The 24,681-nt window shown below is 42.4% G+C and overlaps 2 protein-coding genes across 2 annotated transcripts; both read left to right on the top strand.

Moving 5' to 3' along the window:
* LOC8065170 (probable serine protease EDA2) lies at positions 3,459 to 8,963 on the top strand. Its single transcript, XM_002466907.2, has 14 exons — positions 3,459 to 3,923; positions 4,732 to 4,857; positions 5,026 to 5,181; positions 5,270 to 5,452; positions 5,557 to 5,673; positions 6,191 to 6,244; positions 6,324 to 6,395; positions 6,586 to 6,691; positions 6,835 to 6,931; positions 7,217 to 7,311; positions 7,810 to 7,884; positions 8,045 to 8,128; positions 8,307 to 8,405; positions 8,599 to 8,963. The coding sequence occupies exons 1-14, from the start codon at positions 3,708 to 3,710 to the stop codon at positions 8,649 to 8,651; spliced, it is 1,533 nt and encodes a 510-aa protein (XP_002466952.1). The 5' UTR covers positions 3,459 to 3,707; the 3' UTR covers positions 8,652 to 8,963.
* LOC8065169 (probable serine protease EDA2) lies at positions 9,779 to 13,389 on the top strand. Its single transcript, XM_021456357.1, has 14 exons — positions 9,779 to 9,997; positions 10,132 to 10,257; positions 10,356 to 10,511; positions 10,616 to 10,801; positions 10,901 to 11,017; positions 11,102 to 11,155; positions 11,235 to 11,306; positions 11,613 to 11,718; positions 11,836 to 11,932; positions 12,126 to 12,220; positions 12,341 to 12,415; positions 12,561 to 12,644; positions 12,877 to 12,982; positions 13,073 to 13,389. Exons 1-14 carry the CDS (start codon positions 9,836 to 9,838, stop codon positions 13,080 to 13,082), a joined length of 1,446 nt encoding a protein of 481 aa, XP_021312032.1. The 5' UTR covers positions 9,779 to 9,835; the 3' UTR covers positions 13,083 to 13,389.

Below are 24,681 nucleotides of genomic sequence, written 5' to 3'. Positions count from 1 at the left end.
AGAACTAAACAAGGCCTTACAATGAAGTGCATTCTTTGGAAACGGAGGGAATACTGGTCGGGTCTGCAAAAAGAAGGCCGGGGCAGCCGAGGCCTGAGCTGAGGCAGGGGTCAGGGAGCCAAGGAGACAAGCGGGGGGCCCTGGAGCGTCCTGGGAATCGGCAGCCAGGCGGTGGCCGGTAGCGCCGCGTCGGTCTCAGTCTCAGCGCCTGCGCGCGCCGCAGGAGGGGGCAGGACGCGACGGTTTGGTGTGCTTGTCGCGTCGGGGTCGCTGTCGGGGGACCGAAGGAGGAGCAACAGCACGACCACCACCAGTCCATCACTACGAGAACCAGAAGAAGCGCCTTCGCTCTCTCTCTCTCTCTCTCTCTCGTGGTCTCGCCGCTCGACCACGGTTCCAATCTGTGTGTCGTGTAGGGCGCCGTGGGTCTCAGGTGCATCGTGCACGCGAGGGATTCGCGAGTTGTTTTCCTATGCTTTGGAGCCTCTGCGTCTGCGCGCGCCGCAGTCGTAGACGTCGCCACATCGACGACCTGTGTGACTGACTGTGTGTGTGTGTGTGTGTTGGCACTTGGCACCCGGTTCAGAGGTTCTGACGTGGCAGCCTGAAAAGGGAAAAGAAAAGGACCTCTCGACGCGCAACTAGTAATGCTTTTTACAGGCGGTAGAGGACAAAAGTTTGGATGGTGATCACTGATCAAGAACATCGCTGCTAGAGAGCTACTGCTACGCCAGAACTGTAGAGATTCCACGCACTGCCCGCGGTGCTGCATGACCTATCAGTGTCTGTTCGAGGACACCGGCCGGCACAGAGAGTGCGATTATATTATCCTTTCATTGTTGGGCCTTGTTTAGTTCACCTCCGAAAACTAAAAAATTTTCAAGATTCCCCGTCACATCGAATCTTTTGGCATATGCATGAAACATTAAATATAGACAAAAATAAAAACTAATTGCACAGTTTACCTGTAAATCGTGAGATGAATCTTTTGATCCTAGTTAGTCTATAATTAGACAATAAACAAACGAAAGTGCTACAGTAGCGAAATCCAAAATCTTTTCGCATCTAAACAAGGCCTTGCTTTGTGTGTATGTATGGATTGTGGAACACCGTACGTACGACCACAGCATAGCTGTGCTCACTCACTCCATTGACAGAGATCGATTCAGAGGCACGTACTTACGCTGTCTCTCCAATCAGCCTAAACGTCCACCGGCTCAGGTTAGGCGCGACCAGTTTTAGCTCCCCGCCTAAACGTCCACCGGCCTACCATTTCTGGTGGAACAGCCCCCCCCCCCAATCAGCTTGTGTAGAGTACTAACAACTAACAACAACGCACCCCGGATTAGCACTAGATCAAAGCTCGTTCAACACACAACCCCCCCTCTGATCTCATGGATGCCTGTGCACGCTCTGACCGTCGAACAAGCTAGCCGCACCTACCACTCCCATCCGATGCCATGTCCAGATCTTCTAGGCTAGGCGGTGACTGGCTACGCAGCAGCAGGCGCGCGCAAGTGTAGGAGTAGGCGACTCGTACAACCTGCTACAACTACAACCGTCTCTGCTCTGTGCTGTGTGTGTCTGGAGCTAGCGGAGCGACCAGCCGGGGCGGGCGACAAGGGCCCGGGCCACCGGCTCCCCTCGGCGTCTTGTGCTGTGCTGTGCTGCGTGCGCGCGCCGAGACGCCGGCGGGGCGCGCGGCGATGCCTGCCTGCCTGAGCCTGACGGCTGACGAGCAGGAAGGCCCGGGGAATATCGCGGTATCAGTATCGGTCGCACGTAGGAGGACTCCATGTAGCAGTAGGAGTAGCAGCTACCAACCGAAACACCGGTCACCTACTCGCACGCCGCGCCCGCGCTCGCTCGCGCCTGCTGCTGGGTGCCTGGGTCCGTGCCGTGCCGTGCCGGCTGGTCCCTCGCGCGCGCCGCGCCGCGCCGCGCCGCGAGGCAGAGGCAGCGTGCGCGCGGCCCCCCCCTCCCCCGCGTTGGCGTTGTTTTTGTCTGTTCCACGGGCGCGGGCCTGCGCGCACGTACGCGCTTGGCATTGGCCGGCCGGCTCGAGCTCGACCGCCTCGCGCCCGGCGCCTGCTTTTTAAATTTGACCGCAAGCGTTTAGCGCCGTGCGATGCCTGATGCTCCTCGCTCTCGTTTCAAGTATATACGCCGCCTAATAGCAGTGATGATAGATATATTCGTGGCTTTATTGGAAGCGTTGGCGTTTTTTCTCTTCTTTTCTTCGTTGGTTTCCGTCCTTAAGGGAGGGAGGGAGGGAGAGGAGAGGACTGTAGTCGGTGGGAGCGAAGTCGATGGGATTTTGTGCGAAGCTCAAATGTTTGGATTTTGTGTGTGTGTGATGTGACCAAGGCATTTTTTGACCCGATGTCTGCTAAACGCACACTCATGCTACTCTAAGCAGCGCAAACGTGTTGTTCGCATCATAACCCTGCATACTGTGCATCGGAATTCAGAAGTGGAGCTGCATTTTTCTTTTTTACAAATAGCAAACAAACGTAACGGGACTCGAAAAAAGAAATAGAGGAAAGCATGACGCAAAAAAAAAAGAGAGAAGAAACTAACACGGAGCACAAGACCGACGAACTCGTCGGGCCCATGAACGCCGAATTCTATAGAATGCGGCCCATTGATCTCACTCAGCCTTAGCAACGAATGCCCCCCCACACTACAACGAGAGCACAACAGCTCAAGCCCAAGTCGATAGCCTTTCGAACGTGCGGCCCAATACTATCCGCATCTACGTTAGTACGTTACCCATGCTTCCTCAAGAAAAAAAAAAGTACGTTACCCATGCACGCGGTTACGAAATCCACTTTAACCGAGCAGCAGGAAATTCATTTCCTCAGGCTATCTCCAACAGGGAGATCCATTTGAGAACCCAAACTTAAAATGGGTCTCCAACACAATACCTATAGCCTCCAACAGAGTACCCATACGGAAGACCTATTTTGGGTATCAGGAGAGGCATAACCCAAATTTGAGTATCCTCTCTTCTCGAGACCCATTTGCAGAGAGTGTTGTCTTTTAGGTCTTGTTGTTGGAGAAGACTAAAAATAGGTATGGAACCTTTTACCTGTAGCGCTACCAAAGGACAAATGAGTCTTGTATTTTGGGTGACGATCGTTAGAGATAGTCTCAAGTAAAGAAAGGGAAGGGAAAGGCAGAAAGAAGTGTATGCACTTCCTCTCACACAAAAAGCTCTTTGATGTATATCAGATATGAATTGAGTGTCTTCCTCAGATTAGATTAAAAAAAGGGAAAGAGAGAAACAAGTGTACGCTTCCTCTCACACAAAAAGCTCCTTGATGTATATCAGATATGAATTGAGTGTCTTCCTCAAATAGAAAAAAAAGGGAAAGATAGAAAGAAGTGTACACTTCCTCTCACACAAAAAGTTCCTAGTATCAGATATGAAACACTGTCTTCCTTAAAAAAAAGAGAGAATAAAAACCTGCACGCTTCCTCTCTCTCGGAAAAGGAAAAGAATAACCGGGGACACTTCCTCTTCTCTCATCTCTCAGAAAAGAAACAGAAAAATTCTCAAAAAAAAGAAAAAATCTTCCTCTTGACATTTGCTTTGCGTTGCTTTGCTTGCTCTAGTCTCGGCTCTTGCCCTGTTGCCCATAGCTCCAAGCCTCAAACGATCTCCCCCATCCATCCCACCACCGGGACGCATCAAGCAGCCGGCGATGGGGTCCGCCTCCGCCAGCGTCGCCACCGCCACCGCGCACCTCGTCGCCGCCACCGCGCTCCTCCTCATGCTCGCGCGAGGCGGCGAGTCCGTCAGTTTCTGGCTCCCGCCGCCGACCGCCGGAGGAGGAGGGGGCTTCCTCGGCGGCGCGGACCGATACCTAACTCGGGAGGAGCACTGGATGAACCAGACCCTCGATCACTTCAACCCGACGGTATCTACTGCAAATCGACGTGTTCTCTCTGAATTTATGTTGACTCGAGGGTCGCTCTGTCGTTCGTTGGGACTGCTGGGAAACTTGGGATTATATAGCTTGGGTCCCCTGTCTGGGACTCTAGGCGACTAGGCCGGTAGCAGAGCACGTACAAATACAAGCTCTGGTACGAGAACATTCCAAATTAATGAAGCTTGAGAGATTTGCTGCTGGCACATCACGGTGTACAGCTTTGAATTACTCTGTTTATTTTCTCTGTTAAATAGAAGATGCCAAAATTCTTCCTAGTTTTCCTGAATCATGCTTGGATGACTTCGATGACACCATTTTACTTGCTCACGTGCACGTCATGTCACCTCTACAATGAAGACAAACCAATGGCTCTTCCTGTATGTGATGTCTAGCAGCGCAATGTAGTACAATCCTCAAGTGTTGGATCAGATCATCAGATACCCAACCTTATTAATTATTACCTAATTATTTCTTTTCTAAAGCATGACGTGGGGTCCCTGATCTGTGAAATTTTTGAATGAGGTGGACTTGCTACACAGATAGACTTTTTAGCCTATCCTTCTTACCTATTTTGTATTTTTTACCTATTTTGTGTTTCTAGTCTGCTGCAAAGCATGGGGTTGTTTTGTAATTCCCTGCTTCTTAGCTAATTCAATTTCAAGTCACAATGTTGTGGAGCTTTGATTGTAACCTGCTATTGTTATCTCAGTGGTATTATACTCCAGAAGAAGAGACAGACGTAGTTCATTGTATCCATGGTATGGACGAGGAATTTATATGCTTTTTATATATGCAGGACCATCGGCAATTCAAACAGCGTTACTATGAATTTCTTGACTACTACCGAGCTCCAAATGGCCCGATCTTCCTCTACATCTGTGGAGAATCCTCATGCAGTGGGATTGGCAATAACTACTTAGCTGTGAGTTTAATGAGTATACAGACATGCAGCCAGAAATTTTTAAGTTAAATGATTGGACATCCTATACTGCTTACTCTAGAAATGATTTGTAATTTAGTAATTTACTCATCTGTTTGTATGCAACAACTCCAGCTGTTAGATGACATATAAATGTTGATGGGTTATTAGGTGATGGCGAAGAAATTTGGTGCTGCATTGGTTTCTCCTGAGCATCGATACTATGGAAAGAGTTCTCCTTTTAACAGTTTAACAACAGAAAATCTACAGTTCTTGTCATCAAAGCAGGCTTTATTTGATCTTGCCGTTTTCCGCCAATATTATCAGGTGCGCAGTGTGCATATGTGATTATATTATTTGTCAGTGTTCAAATGTGTATACCATTGTTCTGAACTTTGATTTTTGTCATTTGTAGGAAACCTTAAATGCTAAGTATAATCGCTCTGGGGCAGACAGTTCTTGGTTTGTTTTTGGAGGATCATATGCTGGAGCACTCAGTGCTTGGTTCAGGTTGAAGTTTCCTCACTTGACATGTGGAAGCCTAGCAAGTTCAGGAGTTGTTCTTGCTGTATACAACTTTACTGATTTTGACAAACAGGTTTGTGCAGTAGCAGATCTTGATTTATGCATTAAACATTAAAGCACTTCAGTCTGCACCTGAACTCGAAGTTCTACTTCTGTGTATGATTTACATCTCTGCAGATTGGGATCTCTGCTGGTCCTGAGTGCAAGGCAGCACTTCAAGAAATAACAGGACTTGTTGATGGACAGCTTCAGTCTGGCCGTAATTCAGTTAAGGAGCTGTTTGGAGCACCAAAGGTATCCATTTGTGATATGAAGTGTATTTTTTTAGTTAATACAGCTTCGCGATCATATTTAGTTTGCAACTACATTTTTTTTACTTTCATGTTGAATGATCTTACATATTGTGTTGATGGTTTTGGTATGCATAAAGAGGACAGTGCTAATTTGAAGAGAAATATAGTGGTGGTGCTTAAAAGAGAGTGCATTTACAGTATAGATAGCAATATCTCCATCTCTTTTTTTCTTTATACATCATATCATATATGGGGTTAAAGTCTGAGCATTTCCACACTACTGTTATTGGCTACCAGTGAACAGTCCGTAGAAGAGTTGTATGTTCATGCAAGCCAGACATCTCCTTTTCTGATGTGTCCAACTTATGAATCCTACCAATGCTTCTCTTTGGCCTAAGCTTTTCTTATATTAAAGTTTAAGCTATTTCTCATATATGGATCTGGAAAACATGCTTAAGCTTATAGGTTTGCACCAATGACTGCTCTTAGGTTCATGCTTTTATTTTGTATACTTGCAGTTAGAAAATGATGGTGACTTCCTCTACTTACTGGCGGATGCTGCTGCTATTGCGGTATGATCCATCTACATCTACTTTTGACCTCATTGTTTGTTGAAAGCAAGTGACCATTGAGAGCCTATACCATTTGCAGTTCCAATATGGTAATCCTGATGTCTTATGCTCCCCACTAGCTGAAGCAAAGAAGAATGGGACAGACTTGGTGGTAAGTAGTGTGTTATTTGAAAGCAGGATTAAAAGGGAAACATTTTCCAAGAATCATGTGATGACTAAGTTGCTAAACTTTCTGTTTTCTTAAGCACATGATAATTCCCTGTGGACCTTGATTTTTATTTCAGTTGTGCTACCTAAATTTCTAGTAAATATAGCATGCTCTAACAACTGTTATTATGCAGGAAACATTTGCTAGTTACGTCAAAGATTATTACATTGGAAAATTTGGCGCATCAGTAGCATCATATGATCAAGAATATTTGAAGAACACAACTCCTGCTGAATCCTGTAAATGCCAGCCCCGATATTCAATTTTACCAAATATCATGATTTAAGAGTTAGAATGAAACTATGTGCATGGCTATTGTTAATATTATCTGAACATTGTTTCTATTTTATTGACCATGCATTTGACTATTAATCTTATTTAGCATATAGGCTATGGTGGTACCAAGTTTGCAGTGAGGTTGCATATTTCCAGGTGGCACCAAAAAATGATAGTGTTCGCTCCCCAAAGATTGACACAAGGTTAATAGGGATACTATGCTATGCTCAGTCACAGCTTTTGTCTCTACCAAGTATCCTTTGCTTATCCTTTTTCTTATTTTACTACAAAGCTGCACTAGCCACTATCAAATCTTAAGATGAGCACTTCCACCATCGACATATGAAAGTTATCTCTGTTTTTTTTTTCTTTCTTTTTTTAAAGAAAAGTTATCTCAGTCTACCAACCAGGATCTTCTGTAGTTTTAATGTGATTGCATTTCTAAACCTTGTATTCATTTGCATCCTTGTGTTTGCAATTGTTTCTAGGTACCATTTGGACTTGTGCAGAAATGTTTTTGGTGAAGGAGTCTACCCTGATGTCTTCATGACAAACTTATACTATGGAGGCACAGGAATTGCAGGTACGGCCTTTGAATCCTCTGAATTATTCGCTTCAGTCCTTGAGTTAACTTTATGTCATTTTGCTTTCCTTTACCTTTAAAATTTGAGTCATCTCTTCCTTTGGAAAAATTTAAAATAATGAGGATTTATCATGATTTATTTTTGAGGTTTCCACTACTGATTGTTACGAGATAGTACTATCAGTGTGTCAGTAATCAATTTTGTGAGGTCTGGGTACTCCAGATGCACAACAGGCAGATATGTGAGGTCAGGATCAATGAACACTGTAGAGGAACAACAAAAGAGTTGGGTGGCTTCATATCTGCAGTGCTAATGCCCATGTTTTTTTTTTGCCATGCTAGAAACTGTGTTGTATGATCTTTAAATCGATATGTGGATATCCAATTGTGTGCAATTGTGTGTGCACAATACTTCAGATTACAGTGCGACTTCCATAGTAGTGTACCTACTGGTAAAAAAATTCAAGTATTTGAAATTACTAAATCACATGCCTGCAGGTTCTAAAATTGTTTTTGCAAATGGATCTCAAGACCCATGGCGACATGCTTCTAAGCAGAAATCCTCAGACGAATGTGAGCATTTTTAGTCCTACATGTCACTTCGTCAACATTTCCTTGTTTCATACATATACACATACACTATAATACTATTATTTTTATCCGATATAAAAGTGGTAAACGTTTCTTTTTCTGATGCTACTATTTGCTTATGAAAGTTCTGCTATGCCTGCAGTGCCATCATACTTAATTGAATGCGAAAACTGCGGACATTGCAGTGATCTCTCTGGATGCCCTCAAGCTCCTTCAAACATTGAAGGTAGATCCATCATTGAAACGTTCACTGAAACTATGCTTGACATGATAGCTCAGGGGACCTTTGAATTTGCTAATTATAATTCCTGCTTTCATTGCGACATCAAAGTTAGCTTTAGTCCCCTAGATTGTATAATACGTAAGTGATCCCAATTTCGAGTTGTTTGTATTCTCCCCTCCAGGCGATTCATCCAAGTGCTCACCTCCTGAATCTCTGAACAAAGTAAGGAAGGAGATTGTCGATCACATCGACCTGTGGTTATCAGAATGCCAAGAGCAAGGTTAGTTTGGTTTGTGTCTGCTCTGCCACAGAATATAGCAGTTTTCAATTATCCTTGATATTTTCTATCTAATGCCTCTGTAACATTGGCTCTGATCTTTTTGCACCATCGAAGGGCTGTGATGACCGCCAGCTACGCCACCTCCAATTCAATCCAACTTTGAACTAACATTGTTGTTGTATCTGCATTTCAGGACATGACAAGGAGCCATCACTGGGAAGCAGATGGGCCATATCTACTATTTGATCAATCTGTAAAGCTATAAGCATGTGCTGCTAGACCTAGGCAAATATGTTTCCTTTTCTTGCAGTACTGTGGTAGTATACCGTTTCCGCGAACAATACAGGCTGCTGAGTAATTCACCGGTGGCTAATAAATAAAAGAGGCAGTTCTCAGTCTCTCGGCATCATGGGATGCTTGCTTGCGGTGCTCAGACGTGAGAAATGTCCACCGTTTTGGACTTGGATGCGTTGACCTGTAGAGACGATGCCATGATTTGAAAATGTTTAACGATCTGCACACTGACAAGTTCGTTAATATACATATACATCTGGCGCATACCCTTTAGCATGAGAAATGATTGGGATGTTTCCCCTTGGTGGTAATTTTCTGAATAAAGGCCTTGTTTAGATCCAAAAACTTTTTGGATTTGGGCACTCTATACTTTCATTTGTATTTGGTAATTATTGTCCATCCATGAAATAACTTGGCTTAAAAGATCCGTTTCATAAATTACAGATAAATTATATAATTTGTTATTTTTTATCTATATTTAATATTCTATATATGTGTTCTTTAATGTGACGAGGAATTTTGGAAAAAAATAAATTTTTGGATGTATCTAAACAAGGCCAAAATTTGAAAGCGTCAATGATTTGAGGTGCCAATGATTTGAGGTGCTCTACTGACTGGCACATCGTATTCAACACAAAAGTTGAACAAAGGTAGGTGCAGTGAGCAGTTGCAGTACCTAATCATGGACGACGTCACGACGAAGACAGTTTTATTTAGGCCTTGTTTCCCGAAATCAAAAAAGTTTTCAAGATTTTTTTGTCATATCTAATCTTGTAACACATGTATGAAGCATTAAATATAGACGAAAACAAAAACTAATTACACAGTTTGTTTGTAAATAACGAGACGAATCTTTTGGTCCTAATTAGTTCATAAATAGATAATATTTATTAAATAAAAACAAAAGTGCTACAATAGCGAAATCCGATATTTTTTCGGAACTAATCAAGGCCTTCGCACCATCCTTCTATTCGCACAGTTCAAGGCAACGTGCAATCTGCGGCATCGGCAGGCCGCTGTCGGAGCGGCGGTCCCGTCAGGCCGGCACAACACAAAAGCCCAGCCCAAGGGTCACATTCACATTACATAAACAACAGCAGCCATCGGAGCAGGAGTATACTACTGGACTGAAACGGATGATGGGGTCTCGCGCTCGCATCGTCTCCCTCCTCCTCCTCGCCTTCCTCTTCGCGCGCGCCGCCGAGCCGATCGCGGCCGCCGCCGCGCCCGCCGGCAGCAGGCACCTTACGCAGGACGAGCGGTGGATGAACCAGCGCCTCGACCACTTCTCCCCCACTGTGAGTCTAACTCCCACTCTGGCTCCCTGGCCTGTCACGCGCTCGCCCGTACTTGTCCTACTGGGGCAGGATTCTTGTTGGAATGGGAGCGTCTTCGCTCACGCCGGCCACCGGGCCGCGGCTTTTCTTTTCAGGACCACCGGCAATTCAAGCAGCGCTACTTCGAGTTCCTCGACTACCACCGCGCCCCCAGCGGCCCGGTCTTCCTGCGCATCTGCGGCGAGTCCGCCTGCGACGGCATCCCCAACGACTACCTGGCCGTGAGTAGTTGCAATTGCAACTCGCATCGCACTCTCAGTGTCACGTACACATGGACAGTACTCCGTTTCGTGCTGAACCGCCTGGTCCATGTGCTCAGGTGCTCGCCAAGAAGTTCGGCGCCGCGGTGGTGACGCCGGAACACCGGTACTACGGGAAGAGCTCTCCCTTCAAGCAGCTCACCACCGAGAACCTGAGGTTCCTGTCGTCGAAGCAGGCCCTGTTCGACTTGGCCGTCTTCCGGCAGTACTATCAGGTTGCATTGGCATTCTGTTGCCTGATTCATCATCTAGTGCTTCAAGTACTGTAATAATCGTGAGCCTTTTTTCTAATTTTCCTTTTTTTTCTCTCTCTTTATAGGAATCTTTGAATGCCCGGTACAATCGATCATCAGGGTTCGACAATCCCTGGTTCGTCATCGGGATCTCCTATGCTGGCGCTCTCAGCGCCTGGTTCAGGCTCAAGTTCCCCCATTTGACATGTGGGAGCCTCGCGAGCTCAGGGGTGGTTCTTGCAGTGTACAACTACACCGATTTTGACAAGCAGGTTAATAGTACGGGCATAGGTGGAGATGGCACATATTAATTCTGTCTGCTGTATTTATGTACTTCTACCCAATTCAGGTCTCCTTTATTATGTACGTAGGTTGGAGAGTCAGCTGGCCCTCAGTGCAAAGCTATCCTTCAGGAAATAACTGAACTTGTTGATGAACAGCTCCGGTTGGACAGTCACTCGGTGAAGACTCTGTTTGGAGCACAGACGGTAAATATTATTGTATATACGAAGTTGATGATGCCAATTTCACATACTTCAACTATCTGATGATATGTTTTGCTCTGCGTGCAGTTGAAAAATGATGGTGACTTCCTCTTCTTCCTGGCAGATGCCGCAGCTATAACAGTATGCATAATATTTTTCTATGTTGCTTCTGTTGAAAAGTATCTTTTGTGAGTGTTTGAGAGCCGATGCTATTTTTCAGTTCCAATATGGGAATCCAGATGCCTTGTGCCCTCAGCTAATAAAGGCAAAGAAGAACAGGAAAAACTTGGTGGTACATGTCCCTTCTTCTATAATTGTACTTGATATCTTCTGGAGAAACAAAGAAATAACTACATGTATGATAATCTTTTATATACAAGTTCTCTTAGTAGTTCAATGCCCGCAATTGTGCCAGAAGAAAATAGGAGGAATAGGCAAAGTACTTCAATATCTATGAAGCTGGGAAACAGTTATACTATTCAGTGAAAATTCTGCAGGCAATATATCGATGGATAACCAAACAAATTATATATTTTTTCCTATTATTTCTTCCCCCTTTAGAGCTTCCTTTTTTATCCTCCATTTACTGGTTTTGCAGGAAGCATATGCGCAGTTTGTGAAAGGTTTTTACATTAAAGAAATGGAGACACCACCATCTTCGTATGATCGAGAATATTTGAAGGAAACAACTCCAGAGGATTCTAGTAAATGATGTTCTACTTGTTTCCTTTAAGAAAAAAAAATAGAAACTGTGCTTGCATCTAAGAGCGAGTGAACACCATGACAACTCTTGTTTGGTATTCAAATCTACATACCTGCAGGTACTAGACTCTGGTGGTTCCAAGTTTGCAGTGAGGTCGCCTACTTTCAAGTGGCGCCCAAAAATGATAGCGTTCGTTCTGCAAGGGTCAATACGAAGTAATATTTCCTATCCTTCTGTGTGTTTTGACTTTTGACATATCGATCAAGTTTTACATGTTCTGATATTCCAAACTGTGTTACAATAACTTTAGGATTGTAGTAGCACGAGCATACTGGCTACTATGTACTTTTCTTTAGTCATCTCAATGCACTATACTAATAGGAGACCTTACACGTTTTGAATTTCCAGGTACCATTTGGACCTATGCAGATATGTTTTTGGGGAAGGCGTTTATCCGGATGTGTTCATGACGAACTTGTATTATGGAGGCACAGGAATTGCTGGTTCGTCTCTACCTAGCTTTGATTGTCTGTTGTGTGTGTGACATCAAAGTGACCATGAGAAGCTCTTTTGACTTTCCAATCTACTTGTCATTTCTCTGATAATTCGTCAAATACGTACAGCTTCTAAAATTGTGTTTACAAATGGCTCCCAAGATCCGTGGCGTCATGCCTCCAAGCAGAAATCATCGAAAGACAGTGAGTCCTCCAGAACTCTTTATGGTATTCATTGTTCTGTAACCATTAGCCATACAAATCCGAACGACTTATTTCGTGCTGTGTAAGTATTTTTTTCTTATATAGCTGGCTTTGTGTACTGATAGATGATCCACAACATATGCAGTGCCATCGTACCTAATGAAATGCAGAAATTGCGGACATGGAACTGATTTGAGGGGATGTCCGCAATGGCCTTTCAGGACTGAAGGTATTAAAAAAATAATAATCGGTCCATAAAGCTTTGTTATGATTGCAATAGAATACTGACCTTGATCATCATCACCAGGATAATACAATAATCTACTTTCTTTCTGTCTAGGAGTACAGTATAGTAATATAGTGTATTAGTGTCGGCAGAGTAGTTTACATGAGTTTTATACTTAACCTCTTGATTTATCACCCAGTTTAGTAAGAATGCTCACTTGTTATGCACTGATCAGGGGACTCTTCAAACTGCTCATCTCCAGTAGCAGTCAGTACAGTAAGGCAGAGGATCGCCAAGCACATTGACCTGTGGCTGAAGCAATGCAATAAGCCATCAGTAGGGTATGGGTCTCTGCCTCTATGCAGTCCATCTAACTCAAACTTGGCAGCTTGTGAATTCTGATCCCGTCCTTCTCTTTTCTATTGACGCAGGGCCTTGTAACCGTGGGTTAGTGGTTGTTCCACTGGGAAAGATTGGAAAGATTTGGATGTCCTGGAGTAAGATTGTGTTGGGAAATACTCCGTACATAACTACCTCGGACTACGGCTATGTGCATTTTCGAAAGCAGGTGTTTCCTAGGTGGTGGAATAAAACAATAACACAGCTTGGCAGCTTCGATATCATGCATATGGCCGATTTTGGAATGCAGATGACAGGACACATAGGATCTACTAGTTCGTAGTTCGGACAAGTTGTGAGTAAGGATGAAAACAAAAACGAAAATCCCCGACCGAATTGCTTCGTTTTCTATATTTTACCCGATCGTTTTCAGTTTTCTCGAAATAATTCGAATCCGGTACGAAATTCGGAAAATAATTCAAAAACGGAGCGGAATTCGGAATGAGCTTATTTCGACCGATTTCTACATTTCTACATTCTATTCGAAATACTCCGTATTCAAAATTCGGTAGTATCCGAATTTAGCCCAATAACCCCTAGTCCCACTCCAGACTTCTTTGTTTGCAGCTAAGGCCCAGCCCAATAACACAACCCTAACCTAACTCCCTCCACTCCCCACCCCAACCTCGCAGACCGCACTCCCGCACCCGACCTGAGCCTGGCGGCGGCGCGGCGCCCCTGGCTGCTATCCCTTTCGTGTTTCGTGACTTCGTCCACCACGGTTCGCTTCCGCCGAGGAAGCCGCTGGAGCCTGAGGAAGCCTGCAACTCGCAAGAAGCGTCTGGAGCCTGAGGAAGCCTGCAAGGCTGCAACTCGCAAGAAGCTGCAACTCGCCTGAAAGAAGCCTGCCGGTCTGCCGCCTGCCGGTCTTCGCGACTCGCAAGCGCTGCAGCCTGCCGGTCTGCTGCGGCGAGTGCCAGGAAGGAGACGGCCACCGAGGCCCTTGTACACGTCAGATCTCAGGTTCGTCATCACCCATTCACCCTACTGTCTTCTCTCCTGATTGTGTGGTGTGTGAATTTGGTCTCCTAATTAGTTCAGTGCGATTGGCTGTTGACCATTAAGCTGATGGAGTAGTGTCTAAAATGTGATTTTGACATGCCACTGCAACCGTACCAATCCATTTATGTAAAGTATTAACTAAAAAGCATCTTGTTAAGTTGGCCTAATCTGATGTTTCTTTCATGGCTAAAACTTGGCATCATGATCTGATTTTAATTTGAAGCACAGATTAGCAAGTTCAGTTGACATGCTATTGCAATTGCAACCAATCTACTGCTAACTGAATTCATTATGCTAAGTTTGTTTGATCAGTTTTCTATACATGTTGTTTTCTCCTTTCGTATTCTATTGAATTTGTGCAGTATATGTCTTGCTGCACAATTGACAACAATATGCCCTTGGCATTGCAGATGGCGCCCACTGGAGAGCGTGCTTCCGCTCCTAGAACGAAGGGCAAGGGGAGCAAGCCCAAGACGAAGAGCGTGCGTGACCTTCTGGAGCCGCCGCCCGTACCAGCATCGACAACAAAGCCGTCTCAAACAGCAGGTTCACCTTCCATTCTTTCTATGCTATTTGGGATCTTTTTGCTTGATTAAGGATATGCTTGATTACTTGGATATTTGAGAGTTTTTTCTGATTTAGCAATGTTTCACTTGGCTGTTGGTAGGATCAGGGAGTAGAAAGCCTTTATCTCAAAGTGTTGCATCCAGTGAAACTTGTGAAAGTCCAGCTACAGCAGCATCAGTGCTAGGATCAGTGGCAGCATCAGTGGCACCAGCACCATCAGTTGATAGTGATGCACCAGCAACGATATCTCCACCTACTCAAGTGCCAATTGTTGAAGAGGATGATGATCCAGATCAGGCTCGCCTTTCTGGCAAGAGGTTTAAGAAATGCACATCATGGGTCTGGCAATATTACACCAAGAAAAAAGAGTATGTAGAGGTGGAAGGAAACCTAGTTGAGTAGATGTGGGGGCATTGCAATTTTGCTAGGTGTGACCAGAAATATAGAGCTGAGGGCAGCAATGGGACGACTTCATTCAAGCACCATTTGCTAACAAGACACAGTATTGTGAAGGGACAACAACAGCTTAATGTTGGTAAGCACCCTGGTTCTGAAATTGCTCATGTTCAGCCTTACAAATATGACCAAGAAGCTACCTTGAAGAAATTAAACTTGGCAATAACCATGCATGAATATCCCTTCAATATAGTTGAGCATGAGTATCTAGTTGATTTCATCAAATCTCTTCGTCCTAGTTTTCCAATAAAATCACGTGTCACTGTTAGGAAAGAAAAAATGGGCACATATCTTGCTGAAAAGGAAACTTTGTATGCACACTTGAAAACTTTGAAGTGCCGCTTTAGTGCAACAATGGATATGTGGACCTCATGCCAGAACAAAGGATACATGTGTGTTACTATTCATTGGATAGATGATAATTGGCACATACAAAAAAGAATTATTGGTTTTTTCAATGTAAAAGGTAGGCATACTGGTGCAAAGTTGTCTCAAACATTCACTGAAGTTATGGTTAAGTGGTACATTGAGAATAGACTGTTTGCTTTGACTTTGGATAATGCTAGTTCAAATGAAGTGGCTGTCAACGATATAATTTCAGATTTGAAGAACAATGGTAATGGTTCCCTAGTTTGTGATGGGATTTTTTTTCATGTTAGATGTGCCTGCCATATTCTGAATTTAGTTGCTAGAGATGGGTTGAAAGTCATTTCAGGAACACTCAACAAGATCAAATCACTTGTACTAGCTGTGAAAGGGTTTCCATTGCAGTGGGAAGAGCTTATGAAGTGTGCCACTGAAGCTGGGTTGGATACAAAGAGGGGTATTCAAATGGATGTTTCAACAAGGTGGAACTCTACCTATCTAATGCTGCGAGATGCCTTATACTACAAGGATGCATTTATTAGGCTGAAGTCTTCAAATCGCCGTAAGTATGACAAGTTTTCTCCATCTGGTGATGAATGGGACAATGCATTGACACTTTATGGTTGCTTGAAGAAATTTTATGATCTCACTGAAATTCTCTCTGGCACTTCATACCCTACTGCAAATTTGTTTTATAGAGGTTTCTGTGAGATAAAGGTCTTGCTTGATGAGTGGTGCTATGATGAAAATGTTACAATTAGAGAAATGGCAATTTCTATGAATGCAAAATTTGAGAAATATTGGAAGCAGTCAAACATTGCACTAGCTGTAGCATATTTTCTTGACCCTAGGTATAAGAAAAGGGGCATTGAGTACTACATGAAGAAGTTCCATGGTGTCTATTATCAAGCTGAACTTGATGAGTTTATTAGTGTGGTAAAGAAATTATACAACTTTTATGCTACATCATCAAAGCAAACTAGTCAAGGGGCTGCACCTGCACCTAGATCTAGTAACATAGATGTACTAATGGGAAATGTAGACCATGGCTTAGAAGAATTCTTATATCAAGCAAGTGAACCTGGAATGGTTGAGGCAAATGAGTTGGACATGTATATGGTAGAACCACTAGTGAAACTTTATGGTGAGTTTGACATTTTAGCATGGTGGAAAAACAAGAGAGAACAGTATCATATTCTTTCACAAATTGTTCGGGATGTAATGGCCATGCAAGTGTCAACAGTTGCATCCGAGTCTGCTTTTAGTGCTGCTGGCCGTGTTGTTGATCCCTATCGTAGTTGTCTTGATTCTGAGATGGTACAGGCTTTAATTTGCACAAAGGATTGGGTTGCTGCAGCAAGTAAAGGTGCTGATTCTACTTGTTATTTTTACTTAGATACTTGTAGTTGAGACTTGCACTTGCAGCCAAATAATGCATTCAATTTTATCCTTATTTTTTCAGATTCTAAAAAGCTTGGATCAATTGTGAGTGATCTTGAGGTTGATGCTTTGACTAATGTTGTGGCTAAGCTGAAAATTGAGGTATGTTTATTGACTGCTTTCTATGAAATATACTAGCTGCACGCTTCTTAGAGCACCTCCAATGGTTTGGCAATTTTTGTTTGGCATTTGTTAGTGTTTGCCAACTCCCAATTGCAAATGCAAAGGAAAAAAATATGGCCATCCCCAATGGTTTGGCATTTTGGATTTGGCAATTACGTAGGCCTTGTTTAGTTCCCAAAAAATTTTGCAAAATTTTTCAGATTTCCGTCACATCGAATCTTTAGACACATGCATGAAGTACTAAATATAGACAAAAATAAAAACTAATTGCACAGTTTGGTCGGAATTGACGAGACAAATCTTTTGAGCCTAGTTAGTCCATGATTGGACAATATTTGTCAAATACAAACGAAAAAGCTACGGTGTCCATTTTGCAAAATATTTTAGAACTAAACAAGGCCCTAGTGGACCCAGCCAAATCTTTGCGCGCGTCTTTCTGTCGCACGGGCGTGTTTCTTCGCGCGTGTTTCCCTTCGCGCGAAGGGAGGCGCCGCCGCTCGCAGTCGCAGGTTCGTGTCCGTCGTCGCCTTCATCTTCCTCGTGATGCATAATGTTCCCGGTGGAAGTAGCCGCTACCTGGACCTCACCCCCAGCTGCTGCCCATGTTCACAGTCGCGTTTAGGGAGGGACGACGTAGCAGACTCGATCTGCGTCTTTGAGTCGCGGCAAACCAATGGCGGCACGGACTCTATTTGGCGCGAGGACTCCCACCGACGAAGGAAACGGCGCCAAAGAGAGCAGGCCGCGCACGGAATTGACGCAGGAAAACCGGCCGTAAGCATTTGCCAATCCAAAAGCCAACTCCCAAATATGCCAAGGGGAGCCTCTCAAATGCTAAGTTTACTAAAATGGCAAACCCATTTGCAAAACCGTTGGAGGAGTGATTTTTACCTTTTTGCCAAATAACACAAATGACAAAATAGAATGACAAACCGTTGGAGATGCTCTTATGAAATGTACTAGCTGCTACATCTCATTTAATTGACTTTGCATACTTGTAGGAAAATAACAAGGAGGGAGATAAGGACAATGAGGTGGATAATGAGGAAGCAAATGACATGGAAAGTGATCCCATGGATGATGCCGATGATCACTAGATGTTCATGTCCTATGATCCTATGTTTATTAATTAACTGCTTATTCTAAACTTATATGAGCGTGTCGGCGACTATATGTTTCTGAACTGTTCTGATACTTAAGACCCTAGGCCATGCACTTGTTATTTGTTAACTATCATGTGATCATGCACTTCTTAGTTTGGTCATGCACATTTTTTAAGTTATGGACCGTGGGTCGGTATTTCGTATTGAATTTTCGTATGCCGACCGTGTTCGACATAATTCCGATCGAATTGGTTCGTTTTCGAAACACCGAAAGTTCGTTTTCGATTTCGTTTCCGGCTATATCGTTTCCGTTTTCGTGTTCGTATTCAAATATAAATGTAGAAAACAATAGAGGAGTTTTTCGACCGTTTCCGACCGTTTTCATCCTTAGTTGTGAGCTGATTGGTACGGTTCACCTGCCGTTACGCTTGTTTGGTAGCGCATAATTCCTTGCCGTATGTTCTTGACGCGTAGGCCCGTAGCTTACATTTCCACAAGAAAGATGAGCATGTGATCCTTATGTTTCCCTGTCGCACGCTGTGTGTTATTGTAATAAGATTCTCAATGTGAACAGGAATGAACAGATCCTGGTCTAGAAGGACGAAGTGGAGTTGGACGCCGTGTGCATATTGATACGTAGCATGGACGGCGACACATTTCGCTTTTATTTACTTTTGATGATAGAACCCATATTTCCTTAGACAGCCCAAAAAAATGAAATCGATTGATTTTTACTAGTCCATTAATCAGTGGTCTCACACATGCTAGAATGTTATGGGACATTATATCTTAATTTTGATATCGATAAATAAATTACTTATATTAATTTGTACTTTTTTTCTTTGTTTTTTAACTTAATAGACACATAGATACTTTGTAATCTATATCCAGTTGTGATAAACTTACCACTTATTTCTTTATAACGTTCTTTCATCCATCCATAATTTAATTTTCCCTTGCATAACACCATCATGTATCTTAGTATACATTTAGTTAAAACCTTAGTTTAAATTATGATAACTCATGTGCTATGAGTATTAATATATATTTTAAAAAGTTTGTATACCATACTTTATGGATATATGAATTGTTCATAATATATCATATTAGAATTCACATGTAGATTTGAGTGATATTTTGTTGTTTTTTTTACAGTGACCGAGATGAATAATTTAGATACAAAATAAAAGTTATTATTATGTCATCTTTCATAATGGCATATGTGGGTAATTTGAATGTAAACATAGAGGCTGGTTTGCATTGTATTTCATAGAGATGGACATGTATAAAAAAACATTATGAAGTTATTTAAAATTCTCTTTCATACTGTCAGAGTGGTTCATTTAGATGCAAAATTATAGGTTATTTAACATTATCTTTTATAATGACATATATGAGTGTTTTAGATGCAAATTCAGGTTTATTTTAAATTAATGTTTATAATGTCATATACGGGTAATTTATATATAGATTTTGGAGCTTATTCTAAATTATCTTTCATAAAGGAAGATGTGGTTGATTTCGTTACAAAACTAAGAGGTTATTTTAAATTTTCTTTCATAATGGTATAGACGAGTGATGGTATAGGCGAGTAATTTAGATGGAAATTTTTAGGGTTATATATTTTCGTAAAATCATAGAGATGGGTAATTTTATATACGAATCTAGTGTTTTAAAATTATCTTTCATAAATGGAAATGGTTAATTTAGTCAAAAAAAGGGGCATTCTGGATAACTTAGATGTAAGTTGAGGGGTTATTTTAAATTATCTTTTTATAATGACAAATGTGAGTAATTTATATAGAAATTTATGTAGTTATTTGCATTATTTTCATAATGGTAGAAGTGAATAATTTAGGTGCAAAACTAGGGGTTACTTTAAGCAATCTTTATAATGGTAGAGGTGGTTCTTTTTATGAAACATAATAGATCCAATGGTTATTATTGACGATGAGAATTATAGTCTACCAAATTAAATGCAAAATGTTTCTGACCATTGCGAGAATTTCTATGAACGTGTTGGTCAAAATTAACATGAGAGGTTATGTCAGAGCCTACAATTAGTAAATTCACTCCCTCCAATCTAGTTATAAGGCATTTCAGGTATGTAACACTCAAACTGTATAAACTTTGACCAATAATTTGGCCAATATTTTTTGACTACTATAATACAAACTTGATACTATTAGATTTGTAATTAAATGTACTATTCAATAATCACAAGATATAATTATGAGTAGTATAATAAAACATAAATAAATGAACAAAGTATAATTTAGAAGACTATGTCGTTGTTGTTGTTTTTTTTGCGATGAAAGAAGAATTATATTAGATAATAGTTGGGTACATGAATACGTTACAAGCACTTTGGACTACACAAATATTCAGAAAAAAATTATCTAAATTATAAGCTGTGAATAGTTTCAGATCTCGAAACCAAACATGTATGACGTTTTGCAGTATGGATGATCGCACAGGCAAACACTCGGCAAAAAAAGGCATGAGAACAGATGCCCAACAAACGATGGCCAACATTCATGTAGGAGGAGAAACTTCTTCTTTCTGGTGTCTTTTTTTTTCTTTCTGCCACCAAAGAATGAGAAAGACTAATCGAAAACCTATTCTCCCTAGTCTTTTATCGTGGCTAGATCTAACCACAGTAAAGCAGAGAAGAGACCAGAAAAATTATTTCATGGCGGCGGCACCATCTCCGTCTTGATGTCACCGTCCAAAAATAAAAGTCTCCATGTTGTCAAATCGGTAAGGATATCAACGTCTTAGTTGTTGTCTGCATCTTCAACGTAGTCGCCATGGTGAAAACGATTCCATCCTACCATCTCACTGTCGTCGGAGAAGAAGAGGAGGAAATAAATCTCCAAAACCAAGTAACTTGGTATGGAGAGACCTTAACCCTAAAGACTCGATCTAGTGAAAAAACTTATTAAAAACGATGGATCCCAGTCCCTCCGGCCTCTGGTGATTATCACTGAAGGGGAAAGAGGGGGACCAACAGTGATAGAGGTAGGAGCGGCGGCAGCGACGGCGGCTAGACTATGCCATTGTACTCCCTCCGTCCTAGAAAGGATACAATTCTAGCATAGTGCCATATTGTAATACCTTTACATGTAACTAATTATAGATTAAAAATATCAATATTTATAATACTAAATAAATATTATTAGATTAATTACAAAATTTATTTTCATAATAAATTACTTTAGAGCTATAAATGTAAATATCATTTACTAGAAATTTGGTTAAACATGAAACACTTTACATGACATGCAACCCTTAGTTACCTTCTTTTTGGTATGGAAGTAGTAAAATAGCCTCAGCAGACCAATTTATATGAACTTCATATTTGATCTCTTAGAGTCTGTTAGATATAAGAGGTAATTGCTTGCTAGCTAAGAAATAGCTAAATTAGCTCTAGTGTATCCAAATAGAGGGTTAATAGGTGGGCCAATTTTTTGCGAGACCCACTTAGAGACGCATATGCTCACATACACGAAGGCATACTCACCCTTATGAAGACACACAAGTACACCCTATCCATATGAGCACCTCCAAAGAACCGAGTTGGACCAGTAAATTTCGAGATTGACGAAGTCACCATATGCATCTCGTTGTCGATGGGCACGTCGCTTACCACTAAAAGCATAACGCCGTTAAATCATAGAATAAATCTAGGAAAATGCGAGCACCCATGTCAAATCGGCTTATCTATGATGAGTTCGTGGTGGGCTAATTTTTAGCCAAGCCTTCAACAAGTTTAAACAACTAGCTAGTCAACTTTAACTAATTTGACTATAGCCTAGCCCATCAAACAGGCTCTTAGCACACGGTCTAGATGAGAATTATCACATGTTTGACATTTATTAGGGGACTCCTCGATCGAACTGCTCATCGCGCCTCATCCTAGCGGCTGTGAAAATGTGAAATACATTCGAAAAGCAGATCACCAGGCACATTGACCTGTCTGTTGGTATCACAATGCCAGTTGCCTAGCTCGCCAATGGCAACGGCACCAAGCTTGCCGCCAATGATAATGGCATCATAACCTTGGCGCCAATGATGATGGCGCCAAACTAAAGGTTTATTTTTAAAAACATTTCATTAGAGGTGTATTTAAGAGAATCATTTGAAAAAAAAACTAAAAATGTCATGTCATAATAGAGTTAATTAGATAATCTTAGCCAAAATATAGGCCTTTGTAGAGCAGTGGTTCATATATATATATATGCACCCATTCCTATAAATGTATGTTTGGTTTCTCAACAGCTATGGCAAGATTCCTTCTTTGACATACCCCAAGTCTAGCACAACAATGATCGATTCTTCTTTAAACATGACAAAAACTAATAATAATGTCTTACTTCAAAACAATGAACTAGATTATACTACGTATCTTAGTACTTGCTTGTTTCTGTGATATGTTGACTATAAATGGTATCAGACGAGAATTCTGGCAAACATGCGCGGAAAAATAGAGAAACGCCTATCCGTTCCAAGGCAATATTTCAATAACAATTCATTTGACGTGAGGTACTGACTGACTATCACTACACCACTTCGTCACGATATCGAGCAAGAATCCTAGCAAACGCTCGTGGAAAACAAGCATTAGGGAAACACCTTTTGGTTCTAAGGCAAGATTTCAATGCAACTCATTTGATGTGAGGTAATTAGTGACTATCACGACACCGCTTGCGTCACGATACCAGACGAGAATCTTGGCAAACGCTCGTAGAAAACATGCATTAGAGAAACGCCTTTCAGTTTCGAGGCAGGATTTCAGCGACAACTCATTTGACGTGAGGCAATTAGTGTCTATCACGACATCACTTGTGTCATGATACCAGGCGAGAATCTCGACAAATGCTCACATAAAACACGCATCAAAGAAACACCTTTTAGTTCCAAAGCAGTTTCAACGACAACTCATTTGACGTGAGGTAATTAGTGACCATCATGACACCGCTTGTGTCACGATACCGAGCAAGAATCCTGGCAAATGCTTGAGGAAAACACGCATTAGAGAAACACTTTTAGTTCCGGGGCAAGATTTCAATGATAACTCATTTGACGTGAGGTAATCAGTGACTATCACGACACTGCTTGTGTCATGATACTGGGTGAGAGTCCCAGCAAACGCAAGCGAAAAACACGCATTAGAGAAACGCCTTTTAGTTCTGATGCAAGATTTCAAAGACAACTCATTTGACGTGAGGTAATTAATGACTATCATGATACCGCTTGCGTCACGACATCGAGTGAGAATCCCGGCAAACGCTCGCGAAAGCACGGATTAGAGGATCACTTTTCGGTTCCTAGGCAAGCTTTCAAAGCCAATTCATCTTAGGTGAGGTAATCAGTGACTATCACGACACCGCTTGTGTCACGATATCGAGCGAGAATTTTGGCAAACACTCACGAAAAACATGCATTAACGAAACACCTTTCAGTTCTGAGGCATAGTGAGTATCACGACACCATTTGCGTCATGATACCGACGAAAATCTTGTCAAACGCTCACGAAAAACACGCATAAGAGAAACGCCTTTCGATTCCGTAGCAAGCTTTCAACAACAATTCATTTGACATGAGGTGATACTATGATGACACCGCTTGCATTAAGCATTGATAGGTAACGTGTTCCACTAACTAAACATACTAAGAACTGAAGAAAATATACTTTTCAACCAAACACGGGCTCTCCCAACTAAACATAGAGGACGGCTAAGGTGAGCCGTGATATGCTTCGCATGAGAGCAAACCGAACAAGCCGCGGGCCAAACAGTAATGCGGGCTGAACGAACGGGCACGTTGTTGCGTGACTCGTGTACGTACGTGATGCAGGTGGCCAGGGGTGCTGCTGCCTGCTGCGTCGTCGTCCTTGTCTGGCGCTGCAAATGCTAGTCACTAGTACTACTACCACTACGGAGCATGGCTGCTTATCGATCGATCGCTGTCCCCTGGGCAACGAGTCCGTGCGCAACAGCTAACTGACGTGTCACGACGTGTTTGGATGCGCGGCGCGCTCGTCAAACGTACCAGGTTTTGTGTCGTCTTCGTGCCCCGCTGTGCCACACTTTGGCTAGTTTCTTTCTTCGGTTCTTTGGCCGAGTGAATTACTGTAGTACATCCGATTCCGATCAAGTACCATGTGCTTTTCCGACGTGTAATACATATTTTACTGGCCTGTGTTTACCTGTGCAGCTTTTAGACGGGTTACGTGGTCTTCTCTTGCTCATCCGTCCACATCGTCGGCACACGACAGACCAAAAAAAAGGAGCCTTCGCTATCTCTCCACTAGCTAAAAAGGCCGTAACGGCGTAACCCTCTCCGATCAGAAACCTGGTGCACGTCACGTTGTTTATTTTAAGCACGCTTAGCTTAGCCAACTTTGCACTCAACTGTCCATAAAACAGTACCAGCCATTGGTTTCTCAAGGAGACCATGCAAATGTACACAACACAATACTTGGTGCATTATTTATTATATATATAATAATTGCCGGTGTACCGGACTGCCGGAGCATAAACAGTTGGACGTGGGACGAGTCGAGCACACACAGGCACAGC

Source organism: Sorghum bicolor, chromosome 1 (assembly GCF_000003195.3).
Source record: "Sorghum bicolor cultivar BTx623 chromosome 1, Sorghum_bicolor_NCBIv3, whole genome shotgun sequence".
NCBI lineage: Eukaryota > Viridiplantae > Streptophyta > Magnoliopsida > Poales > Poaceae > Sorghum > Sorghum bicolor.
The sequence above is the reverse complement of the archived record's forward strand: the minus strand, read 5'-3'. Positions and strand labels throughout refer to the sequence as shown.

Coding starts and splice junctions, on each gene's coding strand:
- LOC8065170 (XM_002466907.2), top strand. CDS start 3,708: ATGGGGTCCGCCTCCGCCAGCGTCGCCACCGCCACCGCGCACCTCGTC. Junction 3,924..4,731: donor TCGATCACTTCAACCCGACG/GTATCTACTGCA, acceptor TTATATATGCAG/GACCATCGGCAATTCAAACA. Junction 6,245..6,323: donor CGGATGCTGCTGCTATTGCG/GTATGATCCATC, acceptor TACCATTTGCAG/TTCCAATATGGTAATCCTGA.
- LOC8065169 (XM_021456357.1), top strand. CDS start 9,836: ATGATGGGGTCTCGCGCTCGCATCGTCTCCCTCCTCCTCCTCGCCTTC. Junction 10,258..10,355: donor TCCCCAACGACTACCTGGCC/GTGAGTAGTTGC, acceptor CCATGTGCTCAG/GTGCTCGCCAAGAAGTTCGG. Junction 11,156..11,234: donor CAGATGCCGCAGCTATAACA/GTATGCATAATA, acceptor GCTATTTTTCAG/TTCCAATATGGGAATCCAGA.